The sequence below is a fragment of the Strix aluco genome, chromosome 18 (assembly GCF_031877795.1).
Source record: "Strix aluco isolate bStrAlu1 chromosome 18, bStrAlu1.hap1, whole genome shotgun sequence".
Lineage (NCBI taxonomy): Eukaryota > Metazoa > Chordata > Aves > Strigiformes > Strigidae > Strix > Strix aluco.
In genome coordinates this window covers 9,795,282-9,818,840 of record NC_133948.1, presented here as the reverse complement: position 1 = coordinate 9,818,840, position 23,559 = coordinate 9,795,282, and the positions used below count along the sequence as shown (strand labels likewise).

Here is a 23,559-nt window from a genome sequence, read left to right as displayed (position 1 = left end):
GAATTAGCAAATAATGCCAGTCTGCCTTCAGCAGCATTTGTTTCACTTCCACATTTTCCTGTTGTGAGCTGCAACCATGTTTGCTTAATGGATGGAAATACAGACAAAACAGAAATGTGCTTCTTGGTACTCAGAATTGTAAGTCAAAAGATTTGCTGCTAGATCACACATACAAACTGCCCTCTGCAAAATGGATTACCGGGAGCTTTGCTGAACCCAGTTCTTTCAGGTTGGAAAAAACCTTCCCTGAACTTCTGCTGATACTCTGTTTTAATCTTGTCGGTGTTGTATCGAGTGTTTGAGCTATGTAACACTGTTTCACCATGAGAACGTGATCAGCTTCTGTAATCTGACTGCAGGTATCGCTTTCGCTCTAGGTTTATGTCCGCTGGAGTCCCTGATACCTCAAGAACGTGCTGGCAAGAATCCCATTCACCCCTTCTGCAATGATACCGACCAAGGCAGAACGGCTCTTACTGAACCAGAGAAAGAGAAGATAGCAATAGTGTAGGTAAAACGAGTACATTGGGGTTTTTGCACAATGCTTGGAAGAGAAATTTGCTGTGCATGTGGACAGCTGAAAACCAAACAGGCTTATATTACATACTGCATTACAGCCAAACAGCACAACGTTTAAGCTAGATTTCCCCCTGGCTATCATACTGAAAGATTTTCCACTGTGAGGAGTATCGCTACAACCTGCTGTACGTGGAGGCAATCTCAAAGCTCAGCGGTGCTTGGGTAGGAAATAGGAGTCAACTAATTTGAGAAGGGGGTATTTTAAGCAGAATGGGCTCTGACTGTGTTTAATTCTTGAAGGTTAATTTGTGTGCGTAGCCCCAGACCGAGACTGTTTGTACAAGTGTGCTGCTGGCGGGAGGGGTAGTAAGACAGGCTTGTACCATGTCACAGTCGTTACTGCTGGCAGCACTGGCTACCGTGTCGTGCAGCCGGAGCTCAGTGACCCCCGTGAGGCGCGGCTCTGTCCGATGAGCCACGTTTTTTAGTTTGGGAAGCCAGCAGGATCAGGAGGTGGGTGCTCCGTGTTCTGGAGCAGGGCACTGGGGGCCGCAGCAGGAGAGGACCAGCTGCGGGGCTGAGTGCAGCATCCCCGGGGCCGGCCGCGGGCTGCGGTGCGGTGGCACGGCTGTCCCCGGAGGGAATGAATGAGGAGCCGGCGAGTGTGAAGCGTTTTAGGAAACCGCGGAGCGGCTGCGTGGGACCCGCGAACCCCGGGAAGGGGGAGGCGCTCGCCCATCCCGGCACGGCGGGACAGCGCTAGCTGTCAGTAACCCACCGCGGGACGGCCCGGGAGAAAAGCCCCCGGCGCTGAGCCGTTCCCCCTCCCGACTGGCCAGTGCCGGACCCGCGCGTGTGGTCACGGCTGCCACACCGTGTCCCGCCATCCCGACCAGGATACCGGCCCCTGCGGCGGGGGGGGGTGTCGCCATAGCAACACCCCGCCGCCCACCCGCGCGGCACGGGCCGGCTCCCCCCCGCTGCCACTCAGGCAACCGGGCGGGGCGGGGCGGGGCGGGGGAGACGCTCTATCCCTCCTCTCGCTAGTCTCGGAGCCGCGCCTCGTTGCTATTCGGGGAAGTGGCTTAGACCATAGAGTCGTGCGGAAGGTAGGTAGGCGCTCGGCCGCGGTGGCGTGTGGGATGCGGGAGGGCTCCGCGGGCGGAGGTGTCAGATCGCGGCCTGTCAGCCGGGCACCGGCGTCAGCGACCCCAGGCTCAGGTAAGCGCCGGGGTCCGGGCCGCGTCTTCCGGCCGGCGGGTGGGCGCCTCCGCCCCGCTCGCCGCTCCGCCTGGCCAGTGGCCGCGCCCCGCGGCCGGGCCCAGCCCTGCTCGGCCTGCAGCCGCCGGTGAGGCGGTAGGGGCTCGGCCCCTGAAGCTCGCCCGTGGCGGCGTGTGCTCCGTGCACGGGCCTAGCGGCCTGGCTCCGGCATCCCTCCTCTGCCCGGGGCGAGGTTTTTGAAGCCGATGTACGAGGAGGCGAGAAGCGTATCGGGGCAGAAGCCACGAAACCCGGCGGTCGGGTCGTGGGCCGTTTTACACACACTGTTTGTTTTTAAAGCAAGGCATGCCTTACTTTTGAGATGTGGACAAGGCCTCTGTGCCCTGCCCAGCATAATGTCGCTGGAGGTGCGGGGCGAGGACGGACCAGGAAGTTGTGTCTCTGCTGGGCATTCCTCGGATGCTTTTTAAATTGCAACACCAAGCGTGGCCGGCTGCTGGGAACCAGGGGGTGCTGCAGGGACATGCGGAGCCCACCCCTACACAGAAAGACCTGTACCTGATGTGGCAACAGACGGAACAAGTGCTTTACCGTTTGTTCTTGGGGTGGTTTTTTTGGTCTTAAATTACTGGTCACATGCAGGTTAGAGGCTTCATAGCATCATGGGTCTTGAGCATGATTTGGAAGTGATTTAAAACACTAACTTATCACTGTTCGCTGTGCATTGCCAGTATGTACACAATTAGAGTTAAGATTTGTGGATGTGAGGCAGAGCTACCTATTTCGTGATGAGTGATCGTGGCTAATATATTTAGCTTTTTAATTTAAAAAAAAAACCCCTCCTTTTCACATATACAGGTCTGTTTTACAGTATTTTTCTCTGATGCAGTAACTCTGGGAAAATACTGTCAAAAGCAGCTTGCGTAGGAAGAACATAAGCACTAAAACTGATCATTAATGTGAACAGTATCATTGCCTCCTTTGTACTTTTTAAGTGACTATTTATTGAAATAACAGTAAGAAAGGAAGTTGTCTAGAGTAATACGTTAATATTGAAATGGAACTTTAAATAAAATATTTAGGATTAGAGCTCTAGATTCATGCATTGCTTTTCCTAGATCTTTTCTGCTCAAGAACCGTGCTTGGACATGGTGCTCTTGTACTTAGTCCTTGTCTCCCTTTGCTGTGCGTATGTGTGCTGTTAAGTCAAAGAAATGTTACAAGTTTTGATGAACAGCAATGCATTCCCACTAGTAATCTATACAGTGTGTCATTGGTTCAAATACATTATTAAAACAAAAAGAACATGGAATGCTAATTCAAAGACAAACAGTGGTGTACACTTAGCTTGGCCTACCTGCAAGTGCTATAGCTGGGTTGTTGCATTTGCTGTTAAATTCTGTATTTGCTGGAAGGGATACAGTCATTTTCCTGAATATGAGTAATGCAGAAATGTATTCAATTGTTACTGTGTAAAAGAGGATTCCTTCAATTGGCAACACCTGTTCCTAATGAGGAAAATGGAATCATCTGGGACTGTTGACAGTGGGAGTGACGCTTTTCCCTGAGAGCTTCTGGGAGGGCTGAGAGGGGGCTTCCAACCACAAAGGTGAAGACGTGCTCGGAACAAAGCATGATACAGAGAACAGGCTCTGCTGCACCCTCTGTTGTTTCATAGAATTGGGTGATTCATACCACTTTGATAGCATAAGCTACCAAAAAAAAATTGATTGCTTTGTATTTGAATACCCCTATATCCAGTTTGGAATGCAGTGAGGAAATATTAAATTTTCACATAACTTCCTTTTTTCTCTGTATGCAAGATACTTGGAAAAGTTATAAATTTATTTTTATATGTTTTTATTTATTTATGTGCTTCAGTACTTAACTGACATTTTTGTGAGTTTTTGTAGTTCTTTTTGTGAGAAAACACAAATACTGGTACTTCACTGACATATTCTTGGTGTTTCTCTGTCTGCTTTAAGTCTGAAAATGTCACTTAAAAATGCTAATGTTGAGACCATTTCCAACACTTGGAAACCTACTTAAGTCTTTACTGCTTTCTGTGTTCCTTATTAGGCTATTAAATAGTTTTTTTAAAGTATCAGAGTTATATGGTCTCAGATGGAAAGGAAGAGGCCTCATTTGATAAATCAGGAGGGCTATTCTGCTTGTAGAGATGGTTGTTAAGGTCACTCTAAAGTGATTATTTTAAAAAGTTGTTTAATGTCCTTATATGGAAACACTCTTTGTACGTTTTTTTTTACAGCGTTTTCTTTGTGCTAGTTTCTATTAAGAAGCTCCCAGTCTGCCTGTTCCTAACAGTTTACTTCTTGCATCCTGACAGGAACAAAGGAAATGACCCATTTTCCTTCCCCTCTCTCTTTCTCTCTCCCTGGAATACTGTTCTTAGCAGAAGATGGTAGGATGGCGTGTTCCAGGCCTCTGTATTTGTGGGGACAGCAACTGTAACTGAATTTAGTGGTAATCTGCTCCCTTTGGTTGCCGAACAGCACATTGTTTGGGATAGGAATTTGTTGGGATCCGAAATAAAACTTTGTTATATTATCCACTTTTCAAAAAGTGCTTTGGACATTCCTATACTGTAGCATAGTGTCCCTTTTTTCTGCTAGACTTGCTAAATGGGGCCTACAATTATCTACAAATAAAGTTTCACTGCTTTTTGCAAGTTAATGCAATTGTATCTTATCTATTCCTTTCTCTTTGAAATATTTTGTGTGTGCTGCTTTGTTTATCTCATAATGATTGAAATAGTATTTTGAAAATCAAAAGAAAACAGAACAGCTATAGCTCTTTCATCAATTTTCCATTATAAAGTTAAAAACGAAACATTACAATTTTTAGATGTGGGACTATGCAGAGTGTTGTCAGACACTCAACCTCACATTATTTTAATGTTTGACTCGGTTGTATGCAGACAGACTTCAGGATTTCAGCAGTCATTGATGGATAGTGTAGTGTAGTCTGGTCCACTGACGAGTTATCACTTGTAAGCAATGCTCTAAGTGCTGGAGTTATTTGGTGTTGTAAGAAGATGTAACACACAGTGTTCTGCTACTTCTAAGATTTTGATTTGTAATGATTGGTAAAGCTTCAGGAAGATGGCTCATGGTCATCTGGGTAGTTGGTTGGTTGAATAATCTTCTACGAAACCTCATGAGGACAGTATTATGAGTTGTGAAATGAGTTGAGGCTGAGTAGCTGAGGATTCATTTGGACCTCAGTGCCTCATTTAGGTGTTATGAAACAGCAGTGTCATATTTTTTTTTGGTTCAACTAACTTAGAATATTTCTATTCTAACAAAATACAGTGGGAAATAACTGACTGGATGCTTGTTGTACAGAGGCATTTAAGCATGCGCTGCAGTCAGAGAGCAGCTGTCCTGCAGCTTTGGTGACAGCAACTTTTTGGTCAGAGTAAGACACAAGGTGAATGTGGTTTGCCCAATAGGAAGCAGGCTTTGTAAGTTATATTTGTGGAATAACTTATTGTAAATTTAGCTTTATATGAGATGACAGACTAATTTTGAAGCTGGTTGTGTCATAATCAGTTGGCAACAATTTTGACTCTTCTGCTTTTTAATCAAGTAGCTTGGGTAATGCTGCAATGAATGGGACTATATTGTCAGTTTAAAGCAGAAATAATTAGAGAATTTGCTGTACATATTTAAATCTGAATTGTTCCCCTTTCTCCCTTTTAACTATAGGCAGCTGCTGTGGGTGACTTCTTATCTGTGATTACTGTGAGAAATGGGCGAGAAGGTCTATCTACATTAGCACTCAGTGGCTATTTATGAACTTTTCTAAACTCTTGAATTATGTTACTGATTTTATAGACAAGATGACAACAGAGGTTTGCAAACATAGAAACAAGATTTGGACAGAGCATTGAGTTACACCTGTAGGTGAGGCTGTGACTGTCTTTAAGGATTGTAACACTGGTTGGCTGGAAGCTGGAATGAGCCCTTGCATATTTTTCAAAGAAAAATAAGCTCTGTTTTTTCAAAACCATTCTTAAGGGAAGTTTCCCAGGCTGTTTTGAGGAATGCCCAATTAGAGGCAGTCAGAAGATGATTAGGAACAGGACCTCCCTATTTTCCAGGCGATGGATGTATTGGGGTTTCATTAGCAAGCAAATGAACTGGGGATGGGGGGGAAAAGTAGTTGGAGGAGAAAGAAAAACTTTCCTTGCTTACGGGGTGGCTGGTGTCTGCACAGCTGCCAGGATTTGAAATGCGTGCTTCCAGGCAAATGAAATGCCGTGTGAACTGAAGACATGTTTTCTTTAAGACTCCAAGCTGCAGTTATGCTAACTTCAACTTTTCCTTTAGTCCAAAGCTTAGTATGTCTCTGCTAGGATCTGACTGTCAAACTGCCAGTGTCAGAAACTGGACTGTATCCTGCTAGAACAACTCCCGCTACCCAACAGGAAAGCATTTCTGTCTGAACACACAGGTGCCTGCATAGGTCACTTCCCTGCTTTCCCAGGCCAAGAGCTGCGTCGTCAACAAACCAAGCTGTGAAGTGCTCCTGCCACTTCGGCGTTTCCTGTCAGTGCTTTGTGGCTGCTCCAAATAAAAGGGCCTTGCTATTGCTGTGATAACTAATCTATAGCACAACTAACATCCTTGAGTAAAAAGATAAGGCCTTGCCAAAACCCAGCTGTTCTGGGTGTCTGAAACTAAAGAACAAATCTTTTTGATAGACCTTCAGATCAGGGTGAATTTTCATGTCCAGTGTGGGTTAGCCAAGTGCCAAGGTTCTGCAGTGTTTGGTGTGGTGTTCACATTCAGTGATAGTACTTGGAAGTGACTGAAAATAATGTTACAAAGTTTACCTGGAAATCCCATAGGTGTCCTGTTCTCAGGAGAATTTTTGTATGTGGTCATAATTCTCAAGTATAATTTTCTGGACAGTGGTTAGATTGCATTCACCTATTTGTAAACCATCTTTAAGAAACATATATATATATATATAACTCATAAGTGGAAAGGGTAAAAATAGAAGGGAAAGGACTTCCTTATGTTATTCTGTATAGGGGATTGGGAACAGAGAATATGAATTTCAGGTTTTATATCAGAGAACTTAAAAGAAAAATTACATCAGGAGTACTGTGCATACTCAGCATTAACTTTCAGTAGATGTTTTTCTTTCTTTAAAGACAGGATGGATGAAAGATCTTTAAGGATACTGAATTTTAGTCTTTTGAATTTTAAAGGAATCTTTCTGGTTTAAAACTTCTGAGTATTTAAATGAAGTATGTTGGGTTTGATAATCCTGTGTAATTTCTTTCTGGTGAATAGCTTCTCAGAAGCAGCCATTTTGATTATGGCTTGTTTATTCTGGTAATCTTTTGAGTATGTGACATTTCATTCTATGAGAATAAAATGTGATTATTATATGCGGTTGATCAGTTCAAAATAAAAGCGAATGTAATCTTCAAGTCAGCTAACATGCGCTATGGATTTTATTTTCCAGTGTCTGAAACTTGGAGTGACGAAACATGTCTCAGTCAGGTGAAAAAGTAAAGGTAAAGAGATGGCTGCATAGCCAAAATTTTTGTTTAGAAGCTATTCAACTTCTGAAAATACTTGTGGTTTTACTGAAGTGGTAAAATAGTGAATAAATGATACCTTATTGCTTCAGATGTGTTTTGTAAAAGGAACTGTTTAGTAGAAATGGTGCTTGCACGTGATTCTAGTAATAGGCTTTCAGATGTCTGCCAGACATTCAGGGTTTGCTTACACATTTAGAATGGTGCCTTTAGCTAAGGAAATTTCATTTGACAGACCTTCATTTCTAATGTTTTTGCCCATCTGGGTGAGTTTTAAAAGGATTGTTAGCAAATAACTAATAGCCTTTCAAGTGATTTCCCCTGTATCCCCTCTGCCCCACTGGAAGTATGGCATTTTATAAAAACTGATCTCATCTGTGCAGAAAACATTTGGTTCCAGCTAGCTCATAGGTCCCTAAATCAAGTGGCTGCAGTTCTTGTTCAGGCTCCTATTCGGTTTTCAGTCAATTGATAACAGATGGTGAAGCAGACTGCCCTTTTTATAGCCCAAATCTCTTTGATAAGTTTTTCAGGCACATTTCTTTTTCCTGCTTTTGTGTTAGAAGCTAAACATTGTGAAGATAGGTGAACAGCTTAACAAGCAGAAAATAGATCTCTGTGTGATTGTATCTTGGTAATCTCTGCATTACTATACAATGTTCTTGTTTTTCTACATATGAGAGTATGCATTATTTATTTTCGTAGAAGGTAGTAGCAGCAGATATGAAATTTGAACAGATATTTTTGAACTCTAAAATCTTTGGGACTTCTAGCTACATTTTAAGATTAATAATAGTGTGTTCTTGCAAGCTTGCAGATTTTTTTTTTTATTCAAGGAGAGACTTTTGTTTGTGTGTAGCTCAAGGTACTTACCAGATTTCTGTTTATATCAGACTGCTTGGTAAATGGGCCTGTTTCAATATCTGCCTTGCTATAGCAGCAAAAAATTGTTTTATTCTCTGTTTTTCCGCATGCTTTATATACCTCTGCGCTTTATTGTCTAGAATCAACTGAACTCTGTTTCAACTTTTTAGGGGGAAGGGGATCTCACTTATATTCCACTTTTGTTTTCTTGTCAGTTTTCCGACTCAGCAGGCTATGTGGGATTTGCTAATCTGCCCAACCAGGTTCACAGGAAATCTGTGAAGAAGGGCTTTGAATTCACACTGATGGTGGTTGGTAAGTGACTTGTTTAAGTATTTTTGACTGGTAACAAGAAGAACGTTTCTTTCACATAGACATGTTTATCTTCCTACTTAGCAATTGACTGCTATACAGAAGAAAAACTTTGAACATCTATATATTCTGTAATTAAATGTCTTGCTATTTTGTCATGTTTGGTAGGAGGGAGTATTTTTAGTGATTAAAGATGATGACTTTGAGCCAACAGGACATTCTTGTATTCCTGACTCATCATCAGATGGTGGGGATAGTTGCTTAATCTTTCTTTGACTCCTGTTTCCCCAGCTGAAGGCATGAATGCACATGGTGAATGTCTTGCTGTTGAAATGGTGATGCTATTCTTGTGTTTTCTGCTGTTCCACACTGACTCACTCTGGTATTATAACTAAACTTTTAATTTGCCTGTTTTGTGAATATGCACCTGTAGGAGTCTTTGATGGAAAGTCCTTTAGGCACGAAGCTGTTTTAAGTGACATGTTGAATTATACTTGCATTGAACCAGTTTAATGTTATACAAGTGCAAAGGGAGTCCACAGTATTATCACTTTTTTGTAGTAGTTATCTCAGAACTAATGTTATTGAAAAAAGAAAATGAGATGTGTAACGCTTCCTTCTTGTCTGTGCTCTGTAGTACCATTTGAAATTATTTGGTGACAGAGTGTCCAGCAATGTCTGTAAAATAAATAGCCAATTCATGATAAGCGTCGAGGTCTTTTTTTATTTCATGTAGCTTGTGGTGATAAATACAGATAACTTCTCCATCTCTAAGATTAGGTTAGTAGCATCTAAAATAACATGGCCAGTTGTCCTAAATGCTGACTCCTTTGATTTTCTGGGTTAGGAAAAAAAAGTGACTTTTTGAAATTCAGAATTAATAATTGCAATTACAGGTTTAACTCTGATATAGGACAAAATTAGTATGACATGAAGTTCTAGAATTATGGAACTTCTTAGGTGGATTTTGAATAATTTTCTTATGATTTTATTTCATGTTTCAAAGGATGTATGTATCCTAAGTATAAAGGTGCAAAGCTCAACTGTTAGTCTGGGATTGCTTTATTAATTCTCCCTACTAAGAGTGTTCCAGGTTCCATTTTTAGCTTAGGAAAACCTTAAAGCTGTCAGAAATTTTCAACAGGAGAGTTCCAGCTCCTAATTTTGTAAGTTTAAGTTTAAAAAGTGCTTTTATTTCCCTGAAGTAACCTAACTATCTCTAGATCTATAGTCAAAGTGCTGTATGACCTTTCAGGTTTTATTATGAAATCTATTATAGTGAACTTCGCATTTTCATGTAACACTTATAAAAACTCTAGAGGCTTGCTTTTCCTGTGTTTTTTAAAGTGCTTAGCTGAACCTTTGATGTTTTTATCTCAAAAACTAGGGTGGATCCTGATGAACAAATTATTTTTCCTCCATAATGTGGGCTTGGGGAAAGAGGACATGCTTTAAAAAGCCTGGAGTAAAAGCTTTATATGCTTAATAACCTGAATTATTTTGATTGTAGGTGAGTCTGGCTTGGGAAAATCCACTTTAATTAACAGTTTGTTCCTGACTGATCTTTATCCAGAACGTTATATTCCTGGAGCTGCAGGTAAATGTGGTTTTGCAGTTCCTCCAGCACATACCCTATGAAATGTCATGTTCTTTCAGTTAACATTGCTTCATTCTGATGATAACTTCACCCATGAGACCCTTTCTTCATGCTGTCTAAATGTATTTTAATCCTCCAAATTATATTTTTTTGAGCTGTCATTTTCTTATTTATATTTCCTTTCAAAGACTCAGCTTTTGTTGTTTCTTCATCAATTGTTATTAAAAATCCAACCTCCCAAACCTTTTAGGTGTCCATATACCTAAATGTGGTTTTGCTCTAATCCCCATTTCCTCTAATGTTTTTTTGCCTGTAATGCCTTAAATCCTGGTTAGAGGTGTGGATACTTTTTGACAAATAATCTAGCATGCTTCTGAGTATTATAATTTTATTTTTGCATATTGTCACGAGTAAATTGCCTTTTTTTACTTCGCTGCTTCTTGTTTATTTACAAAAATGTGTTAAATTTTTGCTAGCTAGCTGTTTGGGTTTTTTTTAAATATATCATATCATGTAGGTTACAATACACTTCAGATTGGAATTCCTCCTTTGTTGCTCTCTCCTGCAGGGGTTTCTGCAGCAATTGATAGGCATAATAACAATCAAAATGTTCCTTTATTTTAGAGAAAATAGAGAGAACAGTTCAAATCGAAGCATCTACAGTAGAGATAGAGGAGCGAGGGGTGAAACTGCGTTTAACAGTAGTTGACACACCAGGATATGGAGATGCCATTAACAGCCAGGACTGGTATGTGTGTAAATACTGCTTTGCTTGATAGAGTTTGTATCTTACACAAACACTACACTAGTGTCTCTGTCTCTCTGAACTTAAGTGATTCAGCTGGTGATCTTTGGATAACTTTGATGTACTAAAAGGAAGCAATAGATTCATTATTCTTAACATTAATGGAGGGTTATTCATGGTAGAGGTTTTCTTCTGAGTCCTTGCAGTTATAGCACAATTTTCTAAGCACTTCTGCATTCTTAGTGCTCATCTTCATATTGTGAGTGACATGATTGTTTAGTTTGTGTGAGCTTTCAAATCAACTTTCTCTTATTTTTGTTGCCTAAAGTACACATCTCTAGTAAAACTTTATTAATTTGTACAACTTTCTGCTTCAATTTTATAACCACTTTTTTATGTTTCTGAAAGGTTTGGCTAGTGTTCTCTAGGCTGTCTGTGATTCTCCCTCAAAATTAATGGCCTTTCCTCCAGTAAGGTTCTCTGTGACAACTGTAGTCAACTTTTTGTCTCCATAGGTGTTCTGATAGGGCAGAATTCTGGCTTGGGAATTTTTTTTGGTCGTCTTTTGTGTCTCTGACCCATCCAGTTTCCATTATTTTTAAGACAGTACTTTTTATTCCCTGAACTCTATGTATACTACTATCAATTTCGATAGAACTGCATCTTTTTGATGGAGTTACTACTTGGCGCTCTCTGGCTTAAATATCACTGATAATCTTTAATGTCTGAAATAATTGTCTGCAGATACACTGGACAACATACATAATTGCATTAGCATAAAGATCATGAAGAAAGAAAATGGTAAAATAGCTATGAAGGAACTGGGCAGTTTGTAACAAAATTAGAATTAATAAGTTTGTTCATAGATGTAATTTCCAAATCATTGTTGTCATGCTCTTCAGCTGTGGAAAACTGATCTTGTGATAACTTTTTTTCAAATAAAGATGAGATATATTAATGTGCTTACTAGGATGCCTGAATTATTCCAGTGCAACTAGAAGCTAAACTTTGAATTTCCATGTGGTTGTCTTTTAAGAAGTGCTAAGTATTTGTTTTGCTTGGCCATTATTTTTTGTTGACACTTTTTTATGGTGGTGGTAATCTGAAGGCAAACAAAGTGTCACAGTGCAGGGAAGGGGAGCATAAAGGTAATACTGGTTGATTTGAGTTCTTCAGTATAAGTTGAAGGTCAGGAGGGAGACAAATAGCTGATAAGGTAAACATCTATAATGCTAATGGAATGTTTTGTAATCTTGATAGAATGCTGTGTTGTCTGGAGTATTCTGAAGAACATTGTTATCAGACATGGTTTTTTCTTTTTTCTATGATGTACTGTAGAAAAACAGCAAAAGTGAAGGCAGTGAAGTTATATAATACAGTAAATGAAAGTTTGAAAGTGAAGCAGTAGTGGGATTTTTTTACTTACCTCCCACTTTTTGTACTTTATTAAGTTAAAAATAATTGAACTTTCAGAATAACACTAAGGCATCTTTCTGGACTGCAGCACGGTCTTGCTTATTTTGTGCACTGTTGACTAGAGCTTCCTTCCGCTGTAGCTAAGAGCTCTGCAGCCTGTGTATTGTGTTACATAGAGCTCTTCCTGTTGATTGTGTTCTAATGCCCTTTGTTTATTCTGTTAAGATGTTTCTTAGAGACCTACGTGTTCACATTTTTCCCCTTTCTTTTTGGAGACTTGCTAAATAGAGTCAGTCCATGATGATTCAGACCCAGTAGAACAATTTACTGGTTTATACTTAGTTTTCTGTGACAAATCTTCATCATCAAAATACATTATGGGAACAAATAGTACTTAGATACTACAAAATTAAAAGATGCAGTTAATTTTAATTGTCTCTTTCTAGTCCCATTTTTTTTTTTAATGTCATATAAGAAGTCTTTGAGCCATGGTAAATGTCATTTTGACTAAGTCTGTTAGTCTTTACAGGATGTCATAGGGACTTGGATGGATAGACTCTTTGTTTCAAACTGTAGTCAAGACTAACCCAGTGCAACTACCTTCCTTCCGTGTTAGTTCAGAGGAAGCAGCAAGTTCGTGTTCTTGAACTTATGTTTGTGTTCAGCAGTATTTACTGCAATTATGGTTAACCGGTAGATGGTGCTGATCTTGATCCAAGTTTTATAAAGCACTTTTTTTGGGAAAGCTGCAATTTGTGCAGACTACCTGTTCTTCAGGGTGATGAATTTTACTAAGGTTATTTTTGAACAGAAGTAAATCAAACTGGCACAATGTCTCTAGGAGGCAGCAATCTCTGATCCTGTTTCAAATATCTTTCTCCTGAGTAGGTTTCCTGATGGCTTTTGGTTTCTGTCTTTGCATTGGTGAAAGGGCTTTATTTTAGAGATGGAAGCTGGAGTCAATGTTATGTATTTTCTATCACGGAAGAAGTGCTAGTAAGGATTAATTGTCAGGAGTTTGTCCAGTGGGTCTCCTGCATTGGAAGAATAACAATGTTGGATTGGGAAATGAGTTATTAGAGAATGTGTTGTATAAAGTTGATTATTTTTTGTTTTCCAAATACTGTTGTACTTAAAACAGACTGTGAGAAAAGGAGGATGCTAACCACAGTTAACCATAGTGATAATTTTTTAGATTCTGTGTGAAGCTTTAGTGCTAACTGGAGATCTGTATTCTAGAATTAAACTACACTTAGGAATGCTCTTGACATCAGCTTAGGCATGTGTTTGGAGAATAGCAAAATTCTTTATGGTGGGAGGTTGGAAGCATAGAATGGCTCTTCCATGCATGGAAGGACATTGGGATTGTGAGAGAAGTACGTCCTTAAGGTAACCTATTTCATCAGACAGAAGAGAAAGGGTCCAAGGAGGGGAGGGGAAAAAAAGTTGCTTCATGCATAGATCTGGGATCAAATCTGTCATCAAAAGGATACTTGACACAAACAGTCTGCAGGTTAACTTGTTAGATATTGCTCATCATATGCCTCATTTCATCTTGGTTGCAGTGTTGCAGGTCATTCTTTGATAACTGCTTTCTGGCTGCTGCTAACTTTCTTTTTCTACTGGCTTATGTTAAGTTGTATTTTGTGTGTTTTTGGCAGCTTGGTAATATTGTTCATTTTCCCCCAGTGGGCTTAAATACAACGGTTGTGTTGTTTGCTGTTATAATACAGGATGTGCTATCTCCTAAGTAATGATAGCACAGTGGTATAAGCCAGGTGTTTCCCGGAAGTCAGAAGGTACAGGACACTAACACCATATTTATAAGGAAAATTATAGCAGTTACAGCTAGAAAACTGCACGTAAACTAAATACATTGCCAGGGAAATGTGTGATAGTTGCTTTCCCATTGTTTGTGCTTGGTTTCTGTCCTAATATTTCTATGTCTTCAGACTCGTTACCTTTCACCAGCTAAGAGGAGAGTACCTAAGATCAACAGAAACGTAAACCATGTTCTCCTTTTTCAACATGTTTAGGTATTAAGATGCTAATTCTTAAAGACTTGAGCAGCACTAAGGTCAAAACCCAATAAATTCTATGTCTTGCTGTGTCATCTTCTGTACTATGATTTAGAATGGTACAAATCTTGCAAAGATATAAATGTGTATTTATATTCTATTATAGATTTATTTCTCCTAGATCCAAAAGCTTACTCAACTTTGGAAAATCAAATTTCCCTCCAGGATATCTTACATCATTCTTGTCACTTTCTTTCCTTATCTTCATTACAGCCATGCAGCCCAGGGGTTGAGCTTCTGTGTGTTCATTTTTTCCTGATTACTAATTCTTTTTTTGTGTTTTTTTTGTCTGTTTCTTCCTTAAATTTCTCTAGTCAAATTTGCACTTTCTCAACCACAGAAATACTGTTTTTCAAGTTAAGCTTTCTGCTCAGTTTTTCCCCAAGTAGTTTAAGATATGTTCATGACACACAATCGTCTGCCTAATCTTATCTTCATCAGTGTGTTCATTTCCCTTCCCCTGAAGTACTTAATATAAAGTGTCCTTTTATATTAATGTTGTTTGCAGGTGTCTACATGCTCTGGAATATCTTAAAACAATCTTCTTAGTAATGCATTGTGTTTTCTTTTCTCTCTCTAGTCACTGCTATTTGTATCTGATTAATCTATGTGATCAAACTTTGCGTTCCTTTACTTTTTTTGTAGGGCATATTTTAAATTGCCTTGAACTAAGTAGGAATTATTTTTCTTTTCCAATAGAAAATGATTCTGTAAGTTAACAAAAATAGCTTAATAAGTCATGTGATGCTTGCAGATGTATTTGTACTTAATTCAAATAGACTAGAATACCAGAATTTTCATAGGTAACTGTAGAAGCCTAGCTGTAGGGTCAGGGTTGTGAATCAAGAGGATATCCGGGATATGTCATTTGTCAGCTGGTTTAAAAACAAATCCTTACCCCCTACCCCCAGAAAAAAAGGAGAAAAATCCTCAATCTTCTGTTCCTGTCTGTGTTGTCTCAGCACTGAGTGCTTTTTTCCTGAGCTTGCACTTGAACTTGATTCAGTGTACAGTATAACACTTGAAAGTAGCTCTAGGCATAGACACTTGGTGGTTGCTGGGAAAATATCTTTTTGTGATATCAAAATACTTTTCCTTAGTAGTAGCTACAATGCTAGGAAGTTGAATTTTTGTAGGAGAAATGTTCTTAATGAAAGTGCAATTCTCCTCCTGTTCTTATATTTTCATAATTATTTTTTTATTATTTTTAAAGCTGATCTAAGATGCCTCTCTTTCTTCTCCCCCCCCCACCCCCCCAGCTTCAAAACAATTATCCAGTACATTGACAACCAGTTTGAAAGATACCTTCATGATGAGAGCGGTCTAAACAGGCGCCACATTATAGACAACAGAGTCCATTGCTGTTTTTACTTCATCTCTCCCTTTGGGCATGGGTAAGAAAAAGCTCTTGAGCTCTTGTATTTTAGGGCATTATGTCTTGTTCATAAGTCTGTTCATTACTTAAACTGGAAACTTAACATTAAAGTTAATTGAGTTACTTCCCACACTGTCAGTTAGCCAATGCGATTAAGATGGTCCTTGGGGATTAATGCTCTTCTCTGCTTTGTCTCCTTTTTGGCATTTAATATTGTTTTGAAGCAATCAGTATTACAATGTTTATCACCCAGAAACATAAGAGCTTATCTAGTTTATCTTATAGTGACAATTTTAATTGCAATTCAGCCTTTACACAACCAAGCTGATAAGCAATTGCTCTGACTTAATTTATTCTGGAAATACTATTTATGTAGATATTTGAAATAAATAATTTTTAATACATTTGATCTGTTAAAAAACCAAAACCAAACAAAAACAGCATTAAAAAACCCACCCCTTTTTTTCCCCTACTTTTTTCTACTTGTTGGCAGGCTGAAACCATTAGATGTAGAATTCATGAAGGCTCTTCATGGAAAAGTCAACATTGTCCCTGTGATTGCCAAGGCTGACACACTGACGCTGAAGGAGAGAGAAAGGCTGAAGAGAAGAGTAGGTCTAACACTTGATCGTGAGAACCATACAACCATACAGTGTTAAAGCCAAATATCAAGTAAATTCAAACTGAAGAGGGGTGAATGATATTGACTAAGGACCTAATCTTCAGAAAGTGCGAGGTGGGAGATTTTCACTGAAGTCTGATGTGCTTTACCAATTACACTTGCTGAGAATCTGGCCATTGTTGGCTTCATGTATCTTGACAAGCAGTGCACCCCGACAGAGCCAGTTCTGAGGAAAACGGTTTGTAACGAGGACTCGAATCATCCTGAAATGCACGTAGTGTAGATGTTTCAGACTAGGTCTCATTTAGTCCAGTGGACTGAATGCCCATTGGTGGGAGCACATTAGATATGATCTGAGAGTGTATCTTTAAGTTTAGTTTCATCCAAAAGAAACTTGGTTTCCCTACTCTGTGCTGTGTGGTTTACAGCAGAATGTGATTAAGTTGAGGTGATTGGAAACTTTCTTAATAAGTGCACCCATGATACAAACTAAAACCATAATGTAGAGGCAGGGCAGTTGGGCTGATATATTAGCAGGATGCTTTTTGTAGCTCAGTTGTTATCGAAAAATGTATGTTGTCTTTTACATGTTTTTCCTACTAGGCTATCTGTTCATGTAAAATACCAGGACATACTCAGGATTGCACAGAGAAAGTCCTTCAGACAGTGGTACTAAAATAAATCTTTTTGCATTGGAACATCTACTTGAATTTTTTTTTTCTGCCAAACCTTTTCCTAGCCTCTGCCAACTAGGACATTGTAGTGAATTCTACAGGAATAAATATTTGTGGTTGTACAAGTCTTTCACCTTAAATCTAATTTCCCTTTTATCTCATCATAGAATAATCTGTACGTATTTAATTTTCCCTAGTTTATCCTCTTTGATTCAGAATGGCTTCATGTACCTTGTTAAAGAGAGGAATGGGTAGGTGGTGCGATTGTATTATGCTGAGAGGTGGCTCAGTAAAATTTATTGAGATCACAAGCTTTTTTCAGGTTATATTGACTCAAACCCAGTACATTCGCTTGTAAAGCATAACAGATTTGAACCCTATAAAGCATGTGAATTTTTACAAGTTTAATAACTTATGACTTGAGTGGTATAGAGATAGTTAGTACTTCTAAAATGCAGTCTATGCTTTGCACCAGAGTATGCAAGCTTTTTTTCATGGTAAGATTATATCTTGATCTTTTATATTATGTCTTAATGTCATTTTGTACTACCACTTTATGATTTTCATGGAGGATGTGATAAATGTTTTGATTGTGATCCTCTGGCTTCTAGTAGTCCTTTAGAATGGTCACTGGATCTTTATTCCAAGGGCTTTTGTATGGGGTGTTTTTCTGTTTTCTTGAAGAGGGAGTACAGCTTTATTTAACTGGGAAAATAGTGTAGTTAAAATCATGCTTACATTAGCTGAACTTCACCTGAATTCAGAGGATTTGTTTGGGGTTTTTTTGGGTGAACCAGTGCCACAATCAAAGGTGTGACCATGGTCTAGGCATGTTAGCAACTACAGTTTAGCAAGGTGAGGTACTGCTGGCATTACTGTTGTGTTTGTATAAAGCTCAGCGATATAAGAAAACTTACCCAAGAAATGGAATAAATCCTCTGCATCTGAGGAAGTTTAAAGTGGGGACAGTTGTGACTGTCTGAACCTTGTCTGCAATGTAGATAAACATTCACTGAAGGTGGGGAGAGGGATTTATACAAAAGTAACCAGCTTTATGATGAACTAGGTGAAAGGGAGAAGAAAAAAAAATGTTCCTTCATTGAGTTAAAAAGGATCTGCTGGGTCTTGCTGGGAGAAATTCTGTCCAGGCCCTTGAGATTTTATTTTGTTCTTCCACAACTGCTATGAGGAGATGACAGGTACTGTGGGCAAATTGAAAGAACTCACAGGGAAATAACAAAGCCAGAGTGGCTGCTTATGCTGGTTTAATCGTTTTTCTTTTTCTGTGGCTGTACTGACTTGGTGAAGGATTTTTATCTGATAGTAATATTGTTTGTGGAGCTGCTACTTTATAAAAAGCAACTGTATTTAATCTTTCAGCAGTGTACTTCAGGCTCATTTTGCTTAGGTTCTTATTTTTTGGTTCAGCATTTGGTAGCAGAATGATGTTGAAAGATTTGAAACAGAAAGTAAAGGCAGGGACTGGGAGAACGAGAAAGTGTCCACTGTAGGAGAAGATCAGGTTTAAGACCATCTAAGGAACCTGAAGGTACACAAGTCCATGGGACCTGATGAGATGCATCCACAGGTCCTGGGGGAACTGGTCGATGAAGTAACTAAGCCACTATCCATCATGTTTGAGAAGTTGTGGCAGTTCGGTAAAGTCTCTGCTGAATGAAAAAGGGAAACATAACCCCCACTCTTAAAAAGGGAAAAAAGGAAGATCCAGGGAACTACAGGCCAACAAGTTTCACCTCTGTGCCCGGCAAGATCGTGGAGTGGATCCTCCTGGAAACTGTGCTGGGGTACATGAAAAATAAGGAAGTGATTGGTGACAGCCAACATGGCTTCCCTAAGGGGAAATTGTGCCTGACAAATGTGGTGGCCTTCTATGAGAGGGTTACAGCGTTGGTGGATGAGGGAAGAGCAACTGACGTCATCTACCTGGACTCGTGCAAAGCTTCTGACACTGTCCCACATGACATCCTTGTCTCTAAATTGTAGAGACATGGATGTGACGGATGGACCACTTGGTGGATCAGGAATTGGCTGGATGGTCACACTGAAAGAGTTGTGGTCAGTGGCTCGATGTCCAGCTGGAGAGCAGTGACGAGTGGCGTCCTCAGGGGTTGGTGTTGGAACTGGTGCTGTTTAACATCTTTGTTGGTGACACAGACAGTGGGACTTGAGTGCACCCTCAGCAAGTTTGCTGATGACACCGAGCTGTGTGGTGCAGTCGACAACGCTGGAGGGAAGGGATGTGCCATCCAGAGGGACCTGGACAGGCTGGAGAGGTGGGACCGTGCCAACCTCATGAAGTTCAACAAGGCCAAGTACAAGGTCCTGCCCATGGGTCAGGGCAATCCCAAGCACAAACACAGGCTGGGCGAGGAGTGGATGGAGAGCAGCCCTGCAGAGAAGGACTTGGGGGTATTGGTGGGTGGAAAACTGCCTATGAGCCAGCAATGTGCACTCGCAAGCCCAGAAAGCCAACCGTGTCCTGGGCTGCATCAAGAGAAGTGTGGCCAGCAGGTCAAGGGAGGGGATTCTCCCCCTCTACTCCACTCTCATGAGACCCCACCTGGAGTCCTGTGTCCAGCTCTGGGGGCACCAACATCAGAAGGACATGGACCTGCTCGAGCAGGTCCCCAGGAGGCAACAGAGATGACTGGAGACTGGAGCAGCTCCCCTGTGAGGACAGACGGAGAGAGTTGGGGGTGTTCAGCCTGGAGAAGAGAAGGCTCTGGGGAGACCTTCTAGTGGCCTTCTAGGACTTAAAGGGGCTACAGGAAAGATAGGGAGGTGTAGGGGTAGGATGAGGGATAATGGTTTTAAACTGAAAGAGGACAGATTTAGACTAGATGTAAGGAAGAAATTCTTTCCTGTGAGGGTGGTGAGACACTGGCACAGGTTGCCCAGAGAGACTGTGGCTGCCCCCTCCCTGGCAGTGTTCAAAGCCAGGTTGGACAGGGCTTTGGGCAACGTGGGCTAGTGGAAGGTGTCCCTGCCCATGGCGGGGGATTAGAACTAGATGATCTTTAAGGTCCCTTCCAGCCCAAACCATTATATGATTTAAGTGGAATGTTAATTAACTTACAGTATAATTCACTGGGAATCAGAATGTTCTTTGTTAGTTCAAATACATAAAATAAACTAATATAAAATAGGTTCTAGCTATAGTCATCTTTCACAAAAGCAGTTCTAAGGTGTAATGAAGAGGAACATACTCTTACCAGGTTTTAGTGCTTGCTGTAATTGTTTTGGGACTCTTCTGTGCTCCTTTTATCTGCTGTTTGCTGGCCTCTCTTAGGGTCAAGCATAGCATAGTGCACATGCTGTTTGACATTCGCTTCTGTGTATTGTTAACACTGGATTGTAGCTGAAACATGGCAGTAGTGCAAGCAAACGTGTTTCCCAGTGTGGCTTTGGAGTCACTTTTTTTTCAGTACAATTCTGTAAGTGATGTTAGATTGAGGGTTTATGATGTACGTTTATTGTGAAAGATGTAGATGAATCCCAGTTTAATGAACAGATTAATTTAAAGGCAACCTCTCGACCATATTCAGTGCTAATCCATGTCTATTTTTTTCTAGTTAGAGCAAAGTTGCTTTTAACTAGCTAGTCTTTAAAACAATCTTGACTTACATATATGGACACCACATTTACGCATTGGCCAAATATAACAAGATGAATGGTGTTTATGCTGTAGTCTGAGGGAATGGTTAGGAAACAGGTAAACAAGTCTTCAATTATTTTTGTACTGCTGGCAAAGGTCACTCTACAAACTGAGTTTATACTAAGTCAAATGTATAATGTGATTCCAAAGCTTTGAAAGTCTAGCTACTGTATATTGTTCTAACTCAAAGCATCTTGGCTAACAGAATCTCTAATCAAGAATAAGAATCAAAATCCTGCTTTGATGACGCAGCTTGAAGTCTTATTTTTTTTAGATGTTTCTGCCATTTGGCCATCAATCTAAAGTAAAATGTTTTTGTTTTGCCGCTTTGGACTAAGCAGCAAGATCAGTTTGTGGTGCTTGAAAAGGAAACCCAGCTTGGAGTAATTCCTGTTTGGTCTTTCTGGAATTCAAAGTTAGTTTTTTTAAAAACTCTTGAGTGGGAAGAAATGCAGGGTAGTTTCACAAGCTGTGCCATGCAAGGCTGCTAAGGAAACCTGCTCAAAAGAATGACTTCATGAGAGGGGAACTAATATTTTGACTTTTTTTTTTAATTTCCCATGGGAAGGCTAATCTTTAGGAACACAGAATCCTCTGAGGCCAATAAAATTCAGGTTCGAAGAAGCAAAATGCTGCTTCATTGTTAGGACTATAAAATACAGTTTGTTTTTATTGCAATTCTTTTTCCTTTCAGGAAAGCACTAGGTTTAACAGCTGTAATATATTATTCTAGCACCCCTTGTTGTCGACTTTCCCGTTATTGTTTCACTTGCATTTTATCTTCAAGATCTCAGCCAGGTTAAACATGCTTTCTTGTTTTATGCAGCTACTTAAAGGCATCGCACTGCAGCACTGTCCCGCTATCCCAGCTGTGTATCTTTTATTATCATTTGGTGACAGTTTAGTTATCTTCTATTTTGCAAAACAGTAACAACATGCATTGATATAAATGTAATTGTGTGATTGTAACTGTTAATTGCTTATTGTCAACACTTACTCCCAAATTCCTTTTTTCATTTAAAAATATTGCTCTCTGTGTAGGTGGGGGCTCATAATGTTCAGTGTGCGCGCGTGTGTGTGTGGGGGGATGTTTGTATACCTGGCAGGAAAACACTGTCATGGGAATAGTTGTGGTTCCTACATGGTCGTTCTTCTTCTAATGGTCTGAAGGATTGTTTTATTTTAAACAGCTGTTTGATAATCAAGCTCTGGTTGGCCAAGTTTTATTTATACCGTAGCTATTGGTTGCCATCACAACAGAGGATTGAGGAACCCAACAATACTATGAGAAGGCTCATTAAGACTTCTTGTCTATTTGAAGTCTGGTTGTATTTGTATTGTTAATGTCCAGTTATATATGTAGCAATGACAACACAAGTCTATACCTAGGCTTTTCTGAATGCTTTTATGAGTACCTCACACCCCCCATCCCCCACCACTGATTTTACCCAAACCTTGTCTACTAGAAGAGTTCAGTACTGCAGTAGAACTGCTGCTTGGTTCAGGTGTCGGTTGTGGGGTTACAGTTGCAACTTGTTAGGGAATACTAACACTAGGGAAGCTTGCACAGTTAACCTTTTTATGCTGAGACATCCAAGATCCCTTTAAAGAGAGTTATTATGGAATCTCAGCATTCTGCATTCTCTCCTCCTACCACCACACTTTCTTTAGTGAAATAAAATCTTGCCGGTGCATTTGATGGGATTTCTGACTTAAATATTTTGAATAGTATGGCAGTAGAAGTATTTTCTTCAGTTTTGGAGAAAGGATTGACTTGTACCACCTTTTGAAACTGCCAAAGGTCTGGAATTATGCTAGCTGCTTACCCCTGCAGTGATTTCATTAGGAAAAGAATGTATACAGGAATATAGATAGTCTATTTTTTATGTTAATCTCAGATGTTAGTGACAGTAAAAATAACCTGTTTATGGATGGTTTTTCTCTTAGTTTTGAATAACTGTCTCCAGTTTAAGGGGATAATAAGCTTTTGTCTTTTTGATTCAAAAGACAATAGAGACTGTCTTAAGGTTTTTGTAAATACATGAAAATATACTTTGGCATGGTTTTGATGCTGTAACTAATTAATCCCTTATCCAAATTCATTGCTTTTACTTATTTTTTCATATTAACTTCACTTGGGTTTTGTCTGCTTCTGTATTATGCTCTATGTAAATATTCTGTTGTGCTTTTTTTAACAATTTACTAGCGATGTTTTCTAAAAATGCTTTTATCTTTTGTGCCTTTTAAAAAATCTTTAAGCCTGTGTTATTTGGCACTTTGGTCAGGTGTATATTTGTTAGTCTTCAAAAAGTTCTGCAAGAGTACATTGTATTGCAAATATTTTATTAGTCATGCAGCTAACATTCGTAGCAAATAGTGTTCTAATTCTGATGATTATTCCCCAAGTACAGCTACAGATTGGAGGCCTTGATTGCATCTTGATATGTTTATTTTAAATTTTTATTTCTGTATCACTGCACAAAAATATGCTAGTTAAGGGCATATGCAAAGAAATGTACATTAGGAATGTCACAAAATGTGTTTAGTCAGTGAGTCTGTTTCTCTGAGTGGACAGACAGTTGAGCTGCTGTTCGTGTTTAGCCATTTCTGATTTTGCAGATTGTATCATAGATTACAAACAGTTTAATTCAGAGGTAATCTCAGCAAATGTTTTGACTCTTTAAAATGCCTGTTAGTAGCTCTTAGAAAAGAACCTCTGTAGTTAGCAAATCTCAGCGATGTTTTTAAAGTACTTTTTTTGCAATAGTAAAATAAAATCTTTAAAATCCGATCAGGTCTAGTGTAGGCTTCCTTCCTTCAATTTAAGGATGTGATTGATTTCCCACTTAGTATTCCTTTCTTATATCTCAAAACATGTAGGTTGC

General features: G+C 39.7%; 1 protein-coding gene across 3 annotated transcripts in view; it reads left to right on the top strand.

Moving 5' to 3' along the window:
* The first annotated feature begins 1,483 nt into the window (after positions 1–1,483).
* LOC141931534 (septin-2) overlaps positions 1,484–23,559 on the top strand; it is a 41,877-nt gene continuing 19,801 nt past the window's right edge. For 2 of the 3 annotated variants that reach the window (XM_074843829.1, XM_074843827.1), the window contains exons 1-7: positions 1,650–1,740; positions 7,240–7,291; positions 8,395–8,494; positions 10,002–10,088; positions 10,713–10,836; positions 15,587–15,721; positions 16,196–16,313. In XM_074843829.1, coding sequence (XP_074699930.1) covers positions 7,265–7,291; positions 8,395–8,494; positions 10,002–10,088; positions 10,713–10,836; positions 15,587–15,721; positions 16,196–16,313 — 591 coding nt within the window. In that variant the 5' untranslated portion in view covers positions 1,650–1,740; positions 7,240–7,264. Of the gene's footprint in view, positions 1,629–1,649; positions 1,741–7,239; positions 7,292–8,394; positions 8,495–10,001; positions 10,089–10,712; positions 10,837–15,586; positions 15,722–16,195; positions 16,314–23,559 lie in introns of those variants that run through there. The other variant, XM_074843828.1, reaches the window with a different exon arrangement.